Source organism: Plecotus auritus, assembly GCF_963455305.1.
Source record: "Plecotus auritus genome assembly, chromosome: 2".
NCBI classification, from domain to species: Eukaryota; Metazoa; Chordata; class Mammalia; order Chiroptera; family Vespertilionidae; genus Plecotus; species Plecotus auritus.
In genome coordinates, this window is record NC_137771.1 from 118462136 (window position 1) to 118482717 (window position 20582).

The following is a 20582-nucleotide window of genomic DNA, read 5'->3' on the forward strand; positions in this document are numbered from 1 at the left end:
TTGCAGAGCCACTTACTCCCTGGGAATTTACCGTAGAACTGGCCTACAGGAAACTGTAACCTCATCTTCCTTCAGCTGTGTGTCTGTTTTGGGGCTTTTCACAGAACACAGATGATATAAGTTTACCTTAACTTGATCTACAGTTGAATAGTAGGCCCATGGAATACAAGCAGAATCCTCACTTCCAGCTCCAGATCTTTCTGGGATTTTCCATATGTAAGTATGAGTTTCACCTAAATTAATCAAGTATTGATACATCCAGTTATATTCGGTATATATACATATATATGCACACACACATATGTACATATGTATTTATATACAGGCTTAGTCTTAAAAACCAGTGACCCAGAAACCGGAAATGTGAAGGAAATTAGATTTAAAAAGTAGTGGTACTCAAAATTGTTTTCAGAAATTTGGTTTTAGGATAAACTGTAAGATACACATTTCTATCTTCTTTGTCAGTTATGAATTAACTGGACTTGGCATGCATGCCGTACCACAATAGCCAGGAGAGGGTGAAATAGGGCCCAAACACTGAACCAGACCCTCATAGATTTCCCACTCCTAGTTATTTTGACTTTCAGGAGGTAACAGCAAGCCTACTCACAGTGCCTGGACACCACCAGACCAAGCCAGGCCAGACTGAGCTCAGAGGCTGGAGTGGGTGCAAAAAGCCAAATGAACTCCACTGAGCCCTACAGGTGGCCAGAACCAAAATCTGCCCCAGTCCTTGAGGACAGTATGCCGAAGCAAGGGTGCCTAGATCTCACCCAGTCAGACCCTGTCAACTTGGAATTTCTTTATACTTTCTCTCACCCTTCCCATCCTTATCCTAGATAACTTAGATCCAAGAGCCCTTGAATTAGAATTAATCAATATGTATAGCTTCTTTCTAACCTCATTTAAATTTGCTCTAAGCCCTTGTCTGAGGGAGACTGAGTCTTCCCTCCTGTCTCCCTGTCTCGCTGCCTGCCTAATGAATAAATCTATTTCTTTCTGGGAAAACTGTTGCCTCGGACTTTGGCCTCTCTGTGCTCGAGGACATCAAATTCCTTGATCTTGTTCAGTAACAGTGGCAATTCCAGTATCCCAACTTGAGGAAACGTTGCAACAGATCTCTTCTTAGCTTGAAGTGTGTTTCTCTACTACACTGTCCTCATCCCCACTGAGCTATCACCTGCCCCAGTCTCCTGTGTCTGTGTGTCTGTACCACACAATGTGACTCCCTCGCTTCACCATGGCCTTCCTTTTCTCCTTTTATACAGTTATCCTCCGTGATTTCATGATACCTGGGGAAGAGTCATCAGACCTTGCTCTCATAGGTCACTTACCTCTCTAGTTTGTCCCATTCTGTCTGTCATACTATACACTGTGTGGTCACAACTCTGTCACACACAGGACTGTACTCTGGACCTTGACACTCTAAAGATGGCCAGTTGCTCCACTCTCCTGTCTTGTGAAGGCCTCTACCCTGGTCCATTTGTGCTGGGTTCTTCTGCAGCCGATCTCTGCTCCCAGTCACCCAGGGCTTCCTGTACAGCTGCTCACAGGACCTTGACTTTCAGCCATGAAAGGCACTATAAACTCCATGTATGTAGTAGAACTCACTATTATTCATTCTGTCAGACTTCAATTGGCCAGAGTCTAACAAACCTTTATTAGGGAATCAAGCAGGACATGAGGGATATGATAGACTAGTTTCTTTTTCCTAAAGCCCTCCATCTTTTCTGTCCCTATGCCCTCACCCTTTTCATAAGAAGAATATTTCACTGAGAATAAAGCATAGATTTACCTCCTGAATATATTGTTTCTTCATCTATACTCTTATTTTCATGAGCTGAATAATGGCATTTCCTTCTCCATTTCCACCACAATCTGCTGCCCAATGCCCAACCTTTTAGCATGCCCATTGCCCAACCTTGGCACTGTCTAGACTCCTCCTTCCCTAACCTTCCCTAATGCCCAGCCTTTCAGCAGGTCCTCTTAACACCAGCTTTAAAATAAAACCAGAATGTGACAATTTAGCATTTCTGCCATTTCTAAGCTGGTCCAAAACTCATTTATTTACCCAGATTATCATTACAACCCTCTAACCCAGTGGTCGGCGAACTCATTAGTCAACAGAGCCTAATATCAACAGTACAATGATTGAAATTTCTTTTGAGAGCCGAAAACCGACTTCTGCACATGGGCCACGAAGTTTCAATCGCACTATACGTGCGTGCCCGCACGTGGTATTTTGTGGAAGAGCCACACTCAAGGGGCCAAAGAGCCACATGTGGCTCGCGAGACGCAGTTTGCCGACCACTGCTCTAACCAATCCTTGCTTCTTCCCTTGTCCCCTACAGTCACTGACCCACACACTAGCCAGACAGTCCTTTAAAAGTGTTCATAGGATCATCACTCTCCAGTTCAAACCCTTGCATGGCTTTTAGGATAAAAATCTAAGGTCCTGACTATGACCTCTTAGGTCCTCTCGCATCTCACCTCTTCCATCTCTCCCTCTCCTCAGACATACCAAGTCCCCTCCCATCTTGGGACCTAGAATGCTCTTCTCACACAACTCTTCCCAACTAAGTGGATTGTTGCTTCTCATAACTTAGATGTCTTCACCAGTGGCACCTCCTCAGAGAAGCCCTCTTGATCACCCTACCTAAAATAGTGCCATTGTTACTTATTCTTTCTCATCTGTCTTAATTTTATTATTATTTTGGTTAATCCTCACCTGAGGACATTTTCCATTGATTTTTAAAATTTTATATTTTTTTTTAAGAGAGAGAGAGAGTGGAAGGGAGAGGGAGAGACAGAAAGAGAAACATTGATGTGAGGGAGACACATCGATTGGTTGCATTCTGCACACCCCAACCAGGACCTGGATCAAGCTTGAAACTGAGGTATGTGCCCTTAACCAGAATCAAACCCGAGATCCTTCAGTACACGGGCCAACACTCTATCCACTGAGCCAAACCAGTTAGGGCTCATCTGCCTTAATTTTTTGATACATTGTTTATTTCCCTAGGAAGACTGTGAGGATCATGAGGGCAGGGCTTTTCATTTCTACTCCCCTATATAGTAATTTATTGTTTCTCATTTGATATACAGTTGTAAGTACACAAAACAGAGTTGATTCTTATATTTTTATTTATTAATTATTGTTTTCCATATGAACATCTATAAACCTACTTCTGCCCCACCCTGTATTTGGGAACTGCTAAATTACTGAGAAAAGGATCCTCCCTAAGAGCCAACTTTACAACTAATAGATGAAAAATACAGTTCTTATGAAAGAAAATACACCCCTGAATTTAAGTTATTTCGGCTTTTACTCTGTTAAACATTTATTGAGTTCTTATACATTTCAGATAGTGGATTAGATACCAGAGATTTAAAATTTCAAGTGGCAGCCTCTGTCCTTAGGATCCTATCCTCAGACACAGGCAGGGGAACATTCCGCCACATTCAAGGTGATCCGTGTTGTCTGGGGTGTGTTCTAGCTGTGTGGAGAGAGACCATCTCTGCTGACTCAAACCTGAGTGTCTGGATGCCCAGCACCATCAGATTTCTTCCTCAGTGCTGTGCATTTTTTTTGGTAGGTGAATGCAATCACACACATGCTGACACATTTCCCTGTGTGCCCTCTTGACCACCTCCTTCACTTTCTCAAGCAACAATCATTTGGAAGGAATACCTTTCTGACAAGTCATTTGTGGAGAAGCTGTAAAATCTATTGCACACCTCCACCCTATGCCTACCTAGGAAGGTGGAGTAACAGTAGCAATCTCCCACCCATGAGTACCTGGAAAGGTTGGAGTAGCAGTAGCACTCTCCGTTTTCACCCCATGGGCATGTATTGAGTAGGGTCTTGTGGCCATGTTTTTAAAGATAATTGTCACTTTGTCTCCAACATCTGCATGAAGTTGAGGACCTGGCAAGAGTGAAGAGGAAGAGTGGCTTATATGCTGTCAGATCAGAAGTTCTAACTCAGGAATAAAAACACAGATTGGATAATTTAGCATTAAGGCCCTAGTCTGTTTTACCTCCTGTGGCTCCATGCTGTATTACTATTGGATTATACCTCATTTCAGAGGATTCAGGATAAAAACACCAGTATGGCTGCAATGTCATCTTCAGGCCTGGGGAGGTTTGGGCCTGAAAGCCCCCTGCAGGTTAATGGCCTAATCTTGGTGAATCACTGTGACTCATCCCTGGCCAGGAGTCCTGATCTCTGCATTTGGACTTCCAGAATTTCCTGGGCATGAATTAATAACTGCAGGCAGTCCTGCATTTAAAAGGATGGGTGGGGCTACCCTGCCCATTTCTCCTCTCCAGCCAATCGTAGCTTGTTTCCTGTCTGGGAGAATTTCTGTGAACCAGCAACACTGAATTCTCCCTGGGGTGGCTTTCTCTGGTGCTTGAGGATAACCAAGCCCTAGAGAACTCTGTTAGTGTGGAAACACAGTGGTGTCCCCTATACTTGATAATTTCCAAGGAAATTCCCAAGACCAGTGTTAGTAAAGTTCTTAAACATTCTGTCTTAAAATGATTCCTGAAAAATTGAAGAGATCTTTCCCCCCTGCTGTGTGCACAGTAACACTCTTTTCTTTCCGTATCTCCTTATCTATATATAAATTTCTCCCATTTAGAGTTAATCATTTACATCTTAATTTTAAGAGTAAATAGCTATGATTTTTTTTTTTTGAGGGATGGGAGAATCATGAAGAATTTGGTTAAGAATTTCATTAGAATGTAATTTCTAGGAATTCCACCCAAACTATAAGCATCAGTTTAATAAACACCAAGTATATACAATTTCATTAGTATATGGGATAATATATTGCTTTTGACACAGTATTTTATTATGCCATATTTATAGGCTCCTCATTTTTATTGAGTGACATTTTATTTTTTAAAGATCTAATTGGCTTTATTAAGTGATTCATTAATTTGGCAGCCTCCCATATAGCAACTAGAACTCTCCTATTTTTATTTAAATAACTGATACATGAACCAAGAAAATGAAACTCCTAGACATGGACCATCACCACATGCAGCAGCATATCCCTTGCCCACACCTGGTGAACTGGAGCTGTTAGAGTACCTAGAATGCCCAGATGTTCTTCTTCAGCTTTTCTCTCCACTGGAACTTGGAATGTGCCATCAGTGTATTGCCGATACACAACTTTCTTATACTTTGAGCCTATGTAAAATTCTTCCTTATCTAAAAATGCATTATTTGAAACACTTAAAAAAAAAACACACACACAACTAAGTTAGTATTTGTCTTAATGAAAGTGGAAGTTGAGTTTCAAATTATGAATAAACATACAATTTTTATTTAAGTAATTATGCTAGTTTTCAATACCACTCTCCCATTCCTGCAAGACTTTAAAAATAGACACGGGTGGTAGAAAGTGCACCTAGCCAGAGTGGAGCCCAGACTCTGCCACTAAAATGACCTCCAGCTAGTCATTTCTCATTGGGAGTCTTGGTTTCTTCTCCTCTGAAATGAGGTATTAAAGGAGGTCATACCCAAGGTTTATTGCTTTAAAACTGTATGGGTCCAGATTTCACCACTGCCATGTTCCCTGGATACTATAGTGTTTCTAGTCTATAGGAACTGAAGTAGCCATGTTTTTCCAGATGTTTCCTTTACCTAAAGTTTTTATTGACTCCTAATGGCTCCTGTGGCCTTTTGACTGTTTTACCCCAATCACTGAAATAACCTTTTACTCCTTTACATCACAAATCATAATCACCATCACAGTCAAACTGCCCAGGTAACCACTGCCCAGCTACATGTTATGAACCAGATCTGAATACATGACCACACCCATCTGCCCAGTCATACTACAAAAGGCTGGTGCATTATGTGGAAGATGATAGAAGGGACAATCCAAAAGGGTTAACCACAGTGTGGGTGAGGCTGCTCTAAATGGATGATTCTATAGCTTCAACCACCACCCTTAGCTAACATCTATTCAAACTGAACTTATTTTTTTATTCCCATGATTTCTTTCGAAAGGTACCCAGCCCCAGCAGAGGGAGCCATGATTTACTTGTTATTGGTAGTTTTGAACCATATTTTCCTGTAACTTCTTGGAGGGCAGAGACCATATCTGTAATACTGCTCTCAATTTAAAGTTTCCTTTCATACATACTAGTAATAGCTTTAAAAATGTGAAATAACTGGTTAATAGACTAATAACAAAATTTTTGGAGAAAAGATAACATAAATAGCAAATAGTTGATAGAGAAAATAATACTTTAGCTCTGTACTGAGGCATTAATTGTGTAAGTTTGAAAATCAGTGACAAGATAAGGGCACATGAATATAAGAAGACAGTCCAATAGAAAAGAAACATGAATAACTACAAATGAAAAATTTCCTGTGAGAAAATTGAGAGAAACTGAAATTAATGAGAAGGATGCACAGGAAGCATTTTGTTGTTATTCTTATTTAACACAACTGTTTATTTTACTGCAATTTAACATAATTCTGCCTTCTTTTAAAGAGAAACTAAAAAAATTGGGAATCCACCTAAAGAATTACCTTTGCTCTTGTAAGTGATGCAGCTCCTTTTCCCATTCCCTGCTTGGAGAGTAATCCCATTCCACCTCCACCGCAGCGATGAAGTAGGTCCGCTCTCCCAGGTATAGGTTTGGATTTTCAGACAGCTGCCTGCGTTGGCTCACAGTGTATTTTTGCTTCATGCCACCTGTGTAGTGATCAGTTGTGAGGCACTCAACATCGAAAGTCCCTTGAAAGGTAAATGAGAAAGCATGTCACTCCTTTGCTCAGTGCCTTCCATGGTTCCTCACTTCATTCAGAATAAACACCAAAGTCCTTACTGTGGCCTGGGTTACATCAGCTGACTTCCCACACCTCTGATCATGTGGCCTACTGCTCATGCCACCCAAGCCACATGTCAAGGGTTTGCCTGCCTCAGGGCATTTGCATTTTCTGTTTTCTCTACCTGGAACATTTCTTTTCAAAATATCCACACTATCTCATGCACTCATTCACTCAAATCACTTTTTAATTGTCTCCTCCTTAGAGAACCTTGACCCAACTACCCTCATCAGTCACTACAGCCTTCTCTTGCCCGGTTATTCTTCAGAGTACTTATCAGCTGCATGAGAGCAGACAGTTTATCTCTGTTGTTTATTGCTGTATCTGAACTTGTGTAATGAATGAAGGAAAGGTTGCCCTGGACCTGGTTACCTTTTAGTGACACATAAGAAACCAAAAAAAAAAAAAAAAAAAAAAAGCCTGAAACAAGTTAGCATTTTTTCACTTTTTTTGTTTGTTTGTTTTACTCATTCAGAGCCAGACCTGTGGGAGTCTCTGAATTTGCATGGCTATGGTTCTCGTATAAGTTATTTAACTGCAAAGAATTGACAAGCCAACACTACATCTAGGCTATAGAGAAATGATGAGAAGTTTAGGTAAAGAGCCTTTAGGGAGTCTTCCAATGTCTAGTCTGATTTACCAGTGTAACAGGGAATGAAAACTTTATACTACTCTGGCTAACCATAGAATAGAACTAAATAAGAATGAACAAAAGAGATTTAAAAATGGTGGCAGAGTAGGTGGAAGCTACACTGACAGTTTCCCAGGAATAAACTGGAAGTATAACTAAAATACCAAAAAACCATCCTGAAAAATCAATTGAAGACTAGCTGGAGAGAACCATGATAACCAAGGGTGGAAAGTGGAGACTACATAGAGACTAGTAGAAAGTGTGGAGGCACGGAAGGCCTGGAGGGATGTCTCAGCTGTGGGGGGTTCCTACTGAGAACCCTGGGTTCTAAACCTGAAGCTGGGCATTATAACCCAGAGAAGGTGCCCACTGAATGTCTGGCTGTGAAAAGCAGTAGGGTTACTGTCCACCAGTGAGAGATAGCTGGAAATACAGGTACTCTCTTAAAGGGCCAACAAAAAATTTTGTGTGCAGCCACTCACCTTGGGCTCTGGCAGAGGGAGGGCAGAGAGAACTGGAGCTATGTAAGGAGAGTACAGGGTTGGGGGCTCTGGAGTTGGAGCTCAAAGGGCAGCCACCCTGCTTCCCTGTGCTGAGTCATTCCATCACACTGCGGAGGACCTTTGCTATCCAGGTGGTTTTTGCCTGAAGGGAAGGCAGTTGCCCCACCCTATTGGAAGACCTCTCACCAGTCCCTGTGGTCCATAGCCTGAGGCTACTCAAACTGTAAATTGGACTGAAGGCAGAGGCAGATCTCTGGAGGCTTTGAGTGTTGCCTGATTTCCTTTTGGGCCTGCGGCTAGGAAAAGCAGACCCTGGTGCACATCTCAGTTCTTTCCAAAGGTACCCAGCCCCAGCAGAGGAAGCAATAAGCTATAGGTTACTAATAGTCCAAACAGGATACTAAGAGCCACTCAGAAACAGTGTCTGCTCTAGAGATTGGGAATCATAGCAGATCAACCTAATACATGACACAAACCTAAAATAGGCAGTTAAAATGGGGAGACAAAAACAAAAACAAACAACAAAAAAACCCCACCTCAAAAGAACAAGAGAATTCTCAAGAAGAGGTAAACGAAATGGAGATAAGAAATTTATCTGATACGGAGTTCAGCATAATGATGGCAAAGAAGCTCAACAGCATGAGAAAAGATTTTGTAACTATGAAAAAATACCAGACGGACATAAAGAATGACATAGCACTAATAAAGAACACATTGGAAGGAATACACAGCAGACTAGAAGAAGCCAAGAACTGCATCAGTGAATTAAAAGTCAGATAGGAAAAAATTAACTCAATAAAAAAGAAAAACAAAAGGACCCCCCCCCCAAGAAAAGAAAGAAAAGAACCAAAAAGAAAAAAACAATTAAAAAAACAGGATGACAGCTTAGCAGGGGTCCTCAAACTTTTTAAACAGGGGCCAGTTCACTGTCCCTCAGACCGTTGGAGGGCCAGACTATAGTTTAAAAAAAAACTATGAACAAATTCCTATGCGCACTGCAGGCCCGGGATGAGTTGGCTGCTAAGCAGGACAGGCAGCGGCACCTGGCGGGCCGGATAAATGTCCTCGGTGGGCTGCATGTGGCCCGCGGGCCGTAGTTTGAGGACGCCTGGCTTAAGGGATTTGTGAGATACCATGAAATGTAACAATATTCACACTGTAGGAGTGCCAGAGGAGAAGAAAGTAAGCAGGAGATAGGGAACATGTCTGAAGAAATAATGGCAGAATACTTCCTAACCAAGTGAAGGAAACAGTCACACAAGTCCAGAAGGCATAGAGAATACCAAGCAAGAAGAACTCAAACAAGCTCATGCCCAGACACATCATAATTAAAATGCCAAAAATTAAAGAATCTTAAAGGTAGCAAGAGAAAAGCATTTATTACTTACAAAGGAGTTCCCATAAGGCTGTTAGCTGATTTCTCATCAGAAACTCTACAGGCCATAAGAGAATGGCATGAAGTATTCAAGGTAATGAAAAGAAAGGCTCTGAAGCCAAGATTACTATATCCAGCAAGGCTATCATTTAAAATAGATGGTGAAATAAAGAGCTTCCCAGACACAAAAAAGGCTAAAGGAGTTTACCACTACCAAAAAGGTACTGTAAGAAATACTAATGAGAAGAAGAAATATACTAGAGAGAAACATAGGCATACAGAATTAAAATAGCAATAAATAAGTACCTATCAATAATAACCTTAAACATAAATGTATTAAATGCCCCAATCAAAAGATACAAGTTAGCTGAATGGATACAAAATCATGACCCAATTATATGCTGTCTACAAGAGACCCACCTCAGAACAAAAGACACACAGGTTGAGAATGAAGGGATGGGAAAAAATTTTCTATGCAAATGGAAATATAAAAAAGCTGGGGTAGTAATACTCATATCTGACAAAATAGACTTCAAAATGAAGGTCATCACAAGAGACAACAAAGGTCACTATATAATAATAAAGGGATTGATTCAACAAGAGGATATAACCCTGGCAAATATATATGCACCCAATATAGGAACACCTAAATATGTATAAAAAACTTCTAGAAGATATTATGGGAGAGATTGGCAGCAATACAGTCATAGTAGGGGACATTAACACTCTGCTGATTTCAATGGATCTTCCAGATTAAAAACTAACAAGGAAACAGTGACTCTAAATGACACACTGGATCAGATGGATTTAATTGACATTTGTAGAACATTTCACCCAAAGCAGCAGATATACATTCTTCTCAAGTTCACATGGATCATTCACAAAGATAGATCTCATGTTAGGACAAAAAACAAGTCTCTACAAGTTCAAGAAGACTGAAATCATTTCAAGCATCTTCTCAGATCATAGTGGAATGAAACTAGAAATCAACTATAGTAAAACACCCCAAACATTCAAACACTTGGAGGCTAACTAGCATGTTATTGAACAATGAATGAGTTACTAATGAGATCAAGAAAGAAATAAAAAGACTTGCTGAAAACAAATGAAAATGAACACACAACAACCCAAAATCTCTGGGACACAGCAAAAGTAGTCCTGAATGGGAAGTTCATAGCACTACACGCCTACCTCAAAAAACAAGAAAAATTAATAATAAACTAACCCTACAACTGAAAGAATTAGAGAACAACAAGAAAATCCAAGAGTAATAAGAAGGAAGGAAATAATAAAGATTAGAGCAGAAATAAATGACATAGAGACAAAAGAAGAAAAAAACAATACAAAAGATCAATGAAACCAAGAACTGGTTCTTTGAAAAAATAAGCAAGATTGATGAACTGTTAGCCAGACTCATCAAGAAACAAAGAGAGAGGACCCCTCCCCACCAAATCAGAAATGAAAGTGGAGAAGTAACAACTGACACCACAGAAATACAGAGGATTGTAAGAAAATACTATGAACAACTATATGCCAATAAGCTGGACAATGTGAAAGAAATGGACAAATTCCTAGAAAAATACAATCTCCAAAAATTAAATCAGGAAGAATCAGAAAACCTGAATAGGCCAATAACAACTGATAAAATAGAAGCAGTAATAAAAAACAACAACAAACTCCCAGGAATCAAAAGCCCTGGTCCAGACGGCTTCACGGGGCAGTATGAGTTTTACCAAACTTTCAAAAAAATAACTTTTCTACTCCTCAAACTATTTGACAATAATCTAAGAGAAAGGAACACTTTAAAGCTCTTTTTATGAGGCAAACTTTATCATAATTCCAAAACCAGACACTATAAAGAAAGAGAATTATAGGCCAATATCCCCGAAGAACATAGATGCTAAAGTCTTCAACAATATATTAGGAAAGCAGATCCAGCAATATATTTTAAAAAATCATATATGACAAACCTACAGTCAACATCTTATTCAATGGGCAAAAACTAAAACCATTTCTTCTAAGAACAGAAACAAAACAAGGATGCCCACTCTCACCACTCTTATTCGGAAATCCTAGCCACAGTGTTCAGACAAGAAGAAGAAATAAAAGGCATCCAAATTGGAAAGGAGGAAGTAAAATTGTCATTATTCACAGATGGCAAAATATTGTACATGGAGACCCTAAAGACTCCACCAAAAAGCTACTAGATCTAATAAATGAATTTGGCAATGTAGCAAGATACAAAATTAACACCCATTAATCCATGGCATTTTTATACACCAACTAAAGGCCCGGTGCACAAAATTTGTGCATGGGGGGTGGAGGGGGGTGTCCAGCCTGGCCTGCACCCTCTTGCCATCTGGGACCCCTTGGGAGATGTCCAATTGCTGGTTTAGGCCCACAGGGATCAGACCTAAACTGGCAGTTGGACATCCCTCTTGCAATCCAGAACTGGCTCCTAACTGCTCGCCTGCCTGCTTTCCTGATCGCCCCTAATCACTCTGTGTGCCTGCCTGAGCAACCCTAACCACTCACCTGCCTGCTGATCACCCCTAATTGCTCACCTGCCTGCCTGATGGCCCCTAACCACCTCCGCCTCGGCCCCCACCACCGCAGCTTTATCCAGAAGGACATCTGGAATGACATCGGGAAGGTCATTCGGCTGTCCGGTCTAATTAGCATATTAGGCTTTTATTATTATAGATAATGAATTCTCATAAACTAAATAAACAATGCCATTTATCATTGCAACAAAAACATTAAGGTATTAAGGAATAAACTTAACCAAGGAGGTAAAAGACTTGTACTCAACTATTGGACATTGAAAATAAGAGAGATATAAACAAGTGGAAGAATATACTGTGTTTATGGATTGGTAGAATTAACATCATTAAAATGTCCATACTACCCAAAGCAACCTATAGATTCAATGCAATCCCTATTAAAATACCAATGGCATATCTCACAGACCTAGAATACTCCAAAAATTTATATGGAACAAAAGAAAATCCCAAGTACCCTCAGCAATCTTGAGAAAGAAGAACAAATTTGGATGGATCACAATACCAGATATTAAGTTATACTACAAAGCCACTGTACTCAAAACAGCCTGCTACTGGCACAAGAACAGGCATATAGATCAATGGAACAGAACAAAGTCCCGAGAAATCGACCCAAGCCATCACACTCTATTTTTGACAAAGAAGGCAAGAATATACAATGGAGTCAAGAAAGTCTTCAATAAATAGTGTTGGGAAAATTGGACAGACACATGCAAAAAAAAAGAAAAAGAAAATTAGACCACTAACTTACACCGTACACAAGAATAAACTCAAAATGGATAAAAGACTTAAATGTAAGTCATGAAACCATAAAAATCCTAGAGGAAACCGTAGGCAGCAAAATCTCAGACATCTCTTGTAGTAATATGTTTATAGATACATTTCCGAGGGCAAAGGAAACTAAGGAGAAAATAAATGGAAGTACATCAAAATAAAAAGATTCTACACAGCAAAAAAACCCATCAACAAAATGAAAAGGGAGCCCACTCCATAGGAGGACATATTTGGCAAAGATACAGCTGATAAAGGTTTGATATCCAAAATATATAGGGAACTCATACAACTTAACAAGAGAAAGACGATCCAATCCAATTAAAAAATAGGCAAAGGATCTAAATAGACACTTCTCCAAAGCAGACATACAGATGGCCAAGAGACATATGAAAAATGCTCAAAGCCACTGATTATCAGAGAGATGCAAACTATAATGACAATGAGGTATCAGCTCATACCTGACAGAAAGCTACCATCAACCAATCAACAAGTGACAAGTGCTGGTGAGGATGTGGAGAAAAGGGAACACTAGTACACTGCTGGTGGGAAAACAGTATGGAGTTCCCTCAAAAAATTTAAAATACAGAATGCCATTTGACCCAGTGATCCCACTTCTAAGAATCTATCCTAAGAGACCTGAAATACCTATCAGAAAGAATGTATGTACCCTAATGTTTATAGCAGCACAATTTACAATAGCTAACATCTGGTACTGGCATAAGAACAGCCCAAGTGCCCATCAATAGATGAGTGGATAAAAAAGCTGTGGTACATTTACACCATGGAATACTATGCAGCAGTAAAAAAGAAGGATCTCTTACCCTTTAAGACAGCATGGATGGACCTGAAGAATATTATGCTAAGCAAAATAAGCAAGTCATAGAAAGATAAGTATGCCGAAACCGGTTTGGCTCAGTGGATAGAGCGTCGGCCTGTGGACTGAAGGGTCCTGGGTTCGATTCCGGTCAAGGGCATGTACCTTGGTTGCAGGCACATCCCCAGTGGGAAGTGTGCAGGAGGCAGCTGATCGATGATTCTCATCGATGTTTCTAGCTCTCTATCCCTCTCTCTTCCTCTCTGTAAAATATCAATAAAATATATTTAAAAAAAAAGAAAGATAAGTATCACATGATCTCACTCATGTATGGAATCTAATGAAAAAAATTAACTGATGAACAAAAATAGGTCCAGAGACATGGAAGTATAGAACAGACTGGAATCTCAGAGGGAAAGTGGGAGAGGGTGGTGGGTGGGAATAGGTCAACTTGCATATATGCATAACCCATGGACACAGATAATAGGGTGGTGGAGGCCAGGGGTAGGATGTTGGGGAAGAATAGAATGGGTCAAGGGGAGGGGAAGGGACATATGTAATTCTTTCAACAATAAAGATTTAATTAAAATAAGAATGAACTAAAAAGAAAAAGAAATTTATATAAAGCAACCCATATTAATCTGAGTAAGTGTTAAACCCAACTTGCTACTGTGACCTGATTTTTCTCTTGAAACTAGTGCTTACATGTTAAAAGTTTTAAAATATACTTTATAGTTCAGGATTTGCCATTCCTATGCAAACTTAGGAAGCAGCCTGGCCTCAAGACCTGGCTGATGCTAACCACTCATTCACAGGAACTCAGCAGACAAAAAGACCAGATAGCCAACTCAAGAATGGTCACCATAAAGATCCATATCAAGGCCTATGGGAAGACGTCCTTCACATCCTACACATCATGCACATCCACATCCACAGTTTTCTCTCCCCTCTTTCAGCCCTATAGAATTTGTTAGCTTGACCAGAGCTGTTAAGATGGGCTTTGGGACAAAAGTCCCCATCTTCTCAAGGGGCCAATACTTAAATATAGTGCTTTCTTTTTTACCAGCACCTTTCTCACAAGTTTGGCTTTTGTTGCATTAAGTAGCTAAACCTGGGTTTGGTTACACCAGCTATCTTTAAAAGAACCATAATATAAAAGTAGAATGTGTTAAGGTTTCTGCTTTGTGGAAATGGGAGACATCCCAGTCTGCTCTTTTGTTACTCACTTCCCTCCCACTGACAAACAGGAAATGGACCTATCTGGCATATAGCAGGGAGTGGCCTAGTCTTGCTCTTCCAAGGGAAGGAATGGTACTTGGGAGGCTTGGGGAAGGGATGAGTTTATCACCCACCACAGGATTATAAATCAAAACCTCAGGAATTGATCCAATAGAATCTTGTCTTGACTTTAAAGAAATACACCTTCAGTATCAGGCTGCATGGTGAGTGTGAGACTTGTTTGAGGGAAGAGGTTTGCTGTGTCCCTCCTTTCTTGTCTTGACAGGTATGTGTTTCCTGAGAAGTAAATCCCGTGTACATCAGCCTCATTTCCAGCACTGAATAAGTACCACGTGACCAAATCTCCTTTGCTCATATTGAGACCAGGCTGATTCCCATACATAAATCCATTCATGGCTGTAAAAGGTGAAAAATAACATTTTGAAAGTGGTTTACCTTATGTCCTACTACATGACAACCTCCTAGACTTTGCAGAGCCAACTTTATTTAAATTTTAAAAGACCCATTCTGGCCTCTCTACTCCTTTCTGTGTCAGTAGTGGCTTTGCAATTTCTTGATGTTCCCTCCAGAGCAGAAAGGAGCAGAGCTAAATGCAGTGTTCTCAGAGTTCTGTGCCCTAGGAATCTTACTGTTCTTTCAGTTCTCTCAAGGGTCATATTGTGAACACCTAAATATATGAGAAATACCACCTCTTCCTGGGCACTGTAGACTGGGAATGGGTTTGTTGTTCTAGATGGAAAATTCTATGATTCACCTTCAATTAATAGAGCAGAGTATTTGCAGGAAGTTTTCTCTCACTACTGTTTTCGATAGATAATATCTTTGGCTCCTCCAGAATGCAAAAAAATGCTAAATCGAAAGGATTATTTTAAAGATTGTGAGTAATGTGACTAGTATCAATCCAATTTAAAAAATCTATAAAACAACTTTACATTTTTTTCTTCTTGCTACAATAATTTTCACATGTCCATTAGTGGTGTGGTGGTTTTTGTTGTTGTTGTTTTTGTTTTTGTAAACAATTAGCTCACTATCTCTGAACCCTAACTGCATTTTAGAACTGCATTTTAGAATTACACTGGGAGCTAAAAATAAATCTGATGCCAGATTTCAATTAAATAAAAACCTCTGGAGGTTGTCCTGAGCATTTAAAAAATAGCTTTAATAGTTTTTAAAATCTCCCAGTTGATTCTAATGTGTAGTCAAGGGTGAGAATTATTGAAGTTTATTGAGATCAGAGACCATATCTTTCTTCATATTAAATAATACAATGAGCCTGTCATTCTTAAATCACAGATGAGAAAAGCATCTAATCAACAGTTCTCAAACTTGAACATAGATCAGAATCACCTGGAGGGTGTGTTAAGCATAGATTGCTGGCCCCACACCCAGAATTTCTGATTCAGTAGGTCAGGGTTGGGGCCCAAGAATTTGCATTTCTAAGAAACCCTGCGTGATGCTGTTTACATATTAAGCACTGTGCATTTAATCGACATGTTTTGTATGTTTTATCCTGAATTAAGTGAAATGAGGAGTAACTGAACAATACATTAAATAATCAGTGGTATTACCCTCACTATATTTAATTGTTTATTGAAAATTGAACAATAGGCAAAGCTATTGGAATTTTGTTATAATTAAAAGCATTCCATGTGCAATGAGGCAGTACTTACAGTGCATCTTATTAGATTCCTGAAAGTCTGCGTCTTCCTTATTCACCTGATCAGATGCAGTTGTAAACATTTTTATATTATCATCTAAGAGCAAACTCTCATTCTCATCAAACACTATAGGGAACAAATAGAACTCCTTGTCTACATCTTTCTGTAAATAAAAACAAGAACAACAATTTGAAGACAGGAGAAGTAAAGCAGAAAGACTTTCATGTACACAACACTATTTTTGAAGGATAAGAACAGAAGTTTCCATTCCTCTTTGTAAATGCGGCTCACGGAATCATCCAGTTGACCATCAGAGTTTTCCTTAGTATCTGTGTAGTGGAATTTTGGTTCAACATGATAACCTAAGCCTTTCGCTGTACCTGAAAGTTCTGACTCTCCTCTCCTTACCTTCCTGCCAGCTCTGCAGATATTCATTGAAACCACCAAAAACAATTGTTCAAATGGGGTGAGGGGACATGTGCCTGTGCTAGAAATCAGGGAAAGTGTCATCTGCATTCATGAAAATGAAGAATCCTGTAAGGCAGAGCAGGAGGAAGCAGTTAGAGGGAAGCATTATCTTAAGGAAAATAGCCTGCCAGATAAATTGGAACAGAATTTTCACAACCTTGAGGCATCTGAACAAGCACTCTTACTCCTGTTCCCCCATTCCTGGTGAAAAACAAGGAAGCAGAAATGCTATTTGGTCTATGAAATGATTCAGTAGTTCAGAAGAAGGCGATCAGTCTAAGGCAGTGGTCGGCAAACTGCGGCCCACGAGCCACATGCGGCTCTTTGGCCCCTTGAGTGTGGCTCTTCCACAAAATACCACGGTCTGGGCTAGTCTATTTTGAAGAAGTGGCATTAGAAAAAGTTTAAGTTTAAAATATTTGGCTCTCAAAAGAAATTTTAATCGTTGTACTGTTGATATTTGGCTCTGTTGATTAATGAGCTTGCCGACCACTGGTCTAAGGAATCAAAGCATATAAGCCTTTAATAAGTTACTGCCTCACAGAAGAGAAAATTTCAGAGATGATTGCATGTCTTTCTCCTGAGATTGTTTTCAGATCAAAAACATAAATATCAAAATTTAAAAATCCAACTAAAGCAGATATCTGAGGTTAGATCCTACAGAAAATAACATAATGGAGATGATCTTTAAAAAGCTCCCATAAATCAGAGGAAAAGATGAAAAATATACACAGCAATAATTTTAAAGACAAGTTATAAAAGGAGAGACATAATGATAACTAATAGTGGGAATCATTGGACTTCTCTACTATAATAAATGTCAGAGAAATAAGGAGTAGTGTTTATGTTTTTGAGGGGAAAAGATTATGTTACAAAAATTCTGTATCAGGCAAAGAACAACAAAAAATTTTTCAGATGTTTGAGGTTTCCAACAGGGGACCACTACAATCACTTTATATTCTAATCTGCAGAGAAAAATTAAGTGAAAGTTTATAGGTCACATTTTCTGATTTTAATGCAACAAAACTAAAAATTACTAATATAAGGACAAAAAGCTAAAAAATATAAAAGGATCATATTTGATCCAAATAACTCTTAGACCAAAGAGGAAACAAAAATGAATTATTACATAGTTAGTAATGTCCACGAGAACACTATGAGTTATAATGTATGGAATATAACTAAACATATAAACTGAGAGTCTGAAATACTTTTTATTTTAACAAAACCAAATAAAAATAAATATCTAAATACTTTAGAAACAAAATTATAAAAAATTTAATAAGACAACACATAAATTAATAAATTAGAACATTTAAATAGCTATACCTGAAAATGTAGTCTTTGTAAAGACCAATAAAATACACAAACCTCTGACGAGTCTAACAAAAAAATTGAGATTCCAAATATTCCACATTGGAAATGAGAACAGAATATAACTACATGTGTGAAAGATAAATAAAGACCACTGTGTACAATAAATGTGATCAGGTGACTTAGAAGGAGGTACCAGAATATACCAATATCCATGGGTGAAATAAAAACAGTGATTAAAACATAAATAACATAACTAACTACTTATTAAAATTCACAAAGTCAAAAATTTCTAAGTAGCAGATGGGTTTCTATCTAAACTGTTTAAAAATATTAAAAACATAAGAATCTTCTCAATTTATTTAATGAAGATAGTATAACCATGATATAATACCTGAAAATGCACACAAAATTTAAACTGTTATCACTTATAGCTTTGATGAGAAATTCTAAATAAAACAGTATCATATATGCATAACCCATGGACACAAACAATAGTGCAGTGAAGGCCTGGAGTGGGGGGGGGGGGGGTGGCTAGAAGAGGTCAATGGGGATAAAAGGGGACATCTGTAATACAACAATAAAGATTAAAAATAAATAAATAAACACTATCAAATTCAACACAGAAATATATTGGGAAAAAAAACAAAACAAACAACACACCATAATTAAGCAATGTCTTTTTGCAGAAGTGCAAGGATAGTTCAACATCAGGAAATCCTTAATGTAGTTAGTTACACTTATAAGGTAAAGGAGAAAAAAATACGTTTTATATATCTTTTTTATTTTATTAATTTTAAAAATAATTTCAAGAAAACCTAAAAATAAATTCTTACAAAATTTGACATCCTGGCACTAGCTGTTCCCTTTGTTTTTCCCCCAGATCTTTGCAAGGCTGCTCCATGAAATTTAAATCTTACCCCTAATATTACCCCCACTTTATCTAAACTAGGAATTCTATTAATTATGATATTACCCAATTTTGTTCTTTAAAACTCATCACTTTCTATAGTTATCTATTTCTATTTTTTTGTGTTTGCTTATCTTCTCTCTTTCCCACCCCCTTCACACCCATCCCTCCCACTTCTTCTCTGCTACACCACACATCTATACTAATAAAAGGGTAATATGCTAATTAGACTGGACATCATTCCAGACAAAGCTGCAGCGGCTGTGAGGGCCGAGGGCTGGTGGCGCAGGAGAGGCAGCAGTGCTGCGGGGCCAGTGCTAAGAAGCGAGGGCCAAGAGTCCGCAGCCGTGGTGATGGGGATGGCGCTTTCTCCTGATTGGTCCGATTGCAGAGTGGACCTAAGCCATCAGTAGGACATCCCCTGAGGGCTCCCAGACTGTGAGAGGGGGCAGGCCAGGCTGAGGGAACCCCCCCACCCCCGCCAGTGCATGAATTTTCATGCACTGGGCCTCTAGTTACAGTGTAAACACAATTAGAACAGGAAACTGACCTGTCTTATTTAGCAATGAATTCTGTGCCTAACACAGGATGTTTTCTGAGCAGCTCAAGTGATTTTTTCTTAACTTTTTTTTTTTTAATCCTCACCTGAGGATATTTTTTCCATTGATTTTTAGAGAGAGAGTGGAAGAGAGAGGAAAAGACAGATAGAAATATCAATGTGAGAGAAACACATCGATTGGTTGTCTCCTGTACACCCCCAACCAGGAACTGGGCCGGGAGGAGCCTACAACCAAGGTACATGCCCTTGAATGGGAATCAAACCTGGGACCCTTTGGTCCACATGCTGCTGCTCAAGTGATTTTAAATAGAAAAACATTTTCAGTAAGCCAGAAATAAAAATTTTAAATACCAACTAATAGCCAATATCATACTTAGTGGTAAAATAATAGTTATCTTCATTAAGATCAGATACTAAACAAAGCACTAATTTACATTATTCAAATATTGTACCCAATCTGAAGCCACATGGCAAGTAAGTGAAAGAGCCAGGATGAGAACTTTTACTGCCTCCTGTAGACCTTCCTGTGTAGTGACTCCTTCATTTGCAAAATGAAGATGATGAAACATGCAGAGGCTAAAACTCACATTTTAAATCTCAACTCACGAGTTCCTCCTCTCCAAAAAGTAGGGATAACAATATTTAGCCTCTTGGGTTGTGAAGGCTAAATGAAATAATATAATATGTGTGAAAGTGCCTGGAAAGAGTTCAATAAATACTAGTCCCCTTTTATTCCTTCCCAAGGTAAGCACAAGATCAAAGAATGGGATCCAGAGGTAGAAAACCATTTTTCTTTCAGTTACATGTTTTCAAATTTTTAATTTATAATAGCCAAATAAAAAAATCCAGATATAAACAACAAAAATTATCCAAAGCCTATATAAAAGAAACTATAAAATACTCCTGAAAAACACAAAAGTAGA

The 20582-nt window shown here is 38.9% G+C and overlaps 2 protein-coding genes across 18 annotated transcripts in view; one reads left to right on the top strand and one right to left on the bottom strand.

Moving 5' to 3' along the window:
* Nucleotides 1–20582, top strand: part of HPS3 (HPS3 biogenesis of lysosomal organelles complex 2 subunit 1) — a 124239-nt gene that overhangs the window by 84391 nt on the left and 19266 nt on the right. The window lies entirely within an intron of this gene.
* CP (ceruloplasmin) overlaps nucleotides 1–20582 on the bottom strand; it is an 86637-nt gene that overhangs the window by 31260 nt on the left and 34795 nt on the right. For 13 of the 16 annotated variants that reach the window (XR_013960020.1, XR_013960021.1, XR_013960022.1 and 10 more), the window contains 6 exons: nucleotides 16421–16571; nucleotides 14934–15146; nucleotides 6554–6761; nucleotides 5102–5244; nucleotides 3800–3928; nucleotides 127–233 (listed from right to left, as the gene is read on the bottom strand). Coding sequence is in view for 12 of the 16 variants with exons in the window: in XM_080657638.1 (XP_080513764.1) it covers nucleotides 127–233; nucleotides 3800–3928; nucleotides 5102–5244; nucleotides 6554–6761; nucleotides 14934–15146; nucleotides 16421–16571 (951 nt within the window). In the remaining 4 variants the exon portion in view is untranslated. Of the gene's footprint in view, nucleotides 1–126; nucleotides 234–3162; nucleotides 3498–3799; nucleotides 3929–5101; nucleotides 5245–6553; nucleotides 6762–14933; nucleotides 15147–16420; nucleotides 16572–20582 lie in introns of those variants that run through there. The other 3 variants (XM_080657632.1, XM_080657635.1, XM_080657636.1) reach the window with 2 other exon arrangements.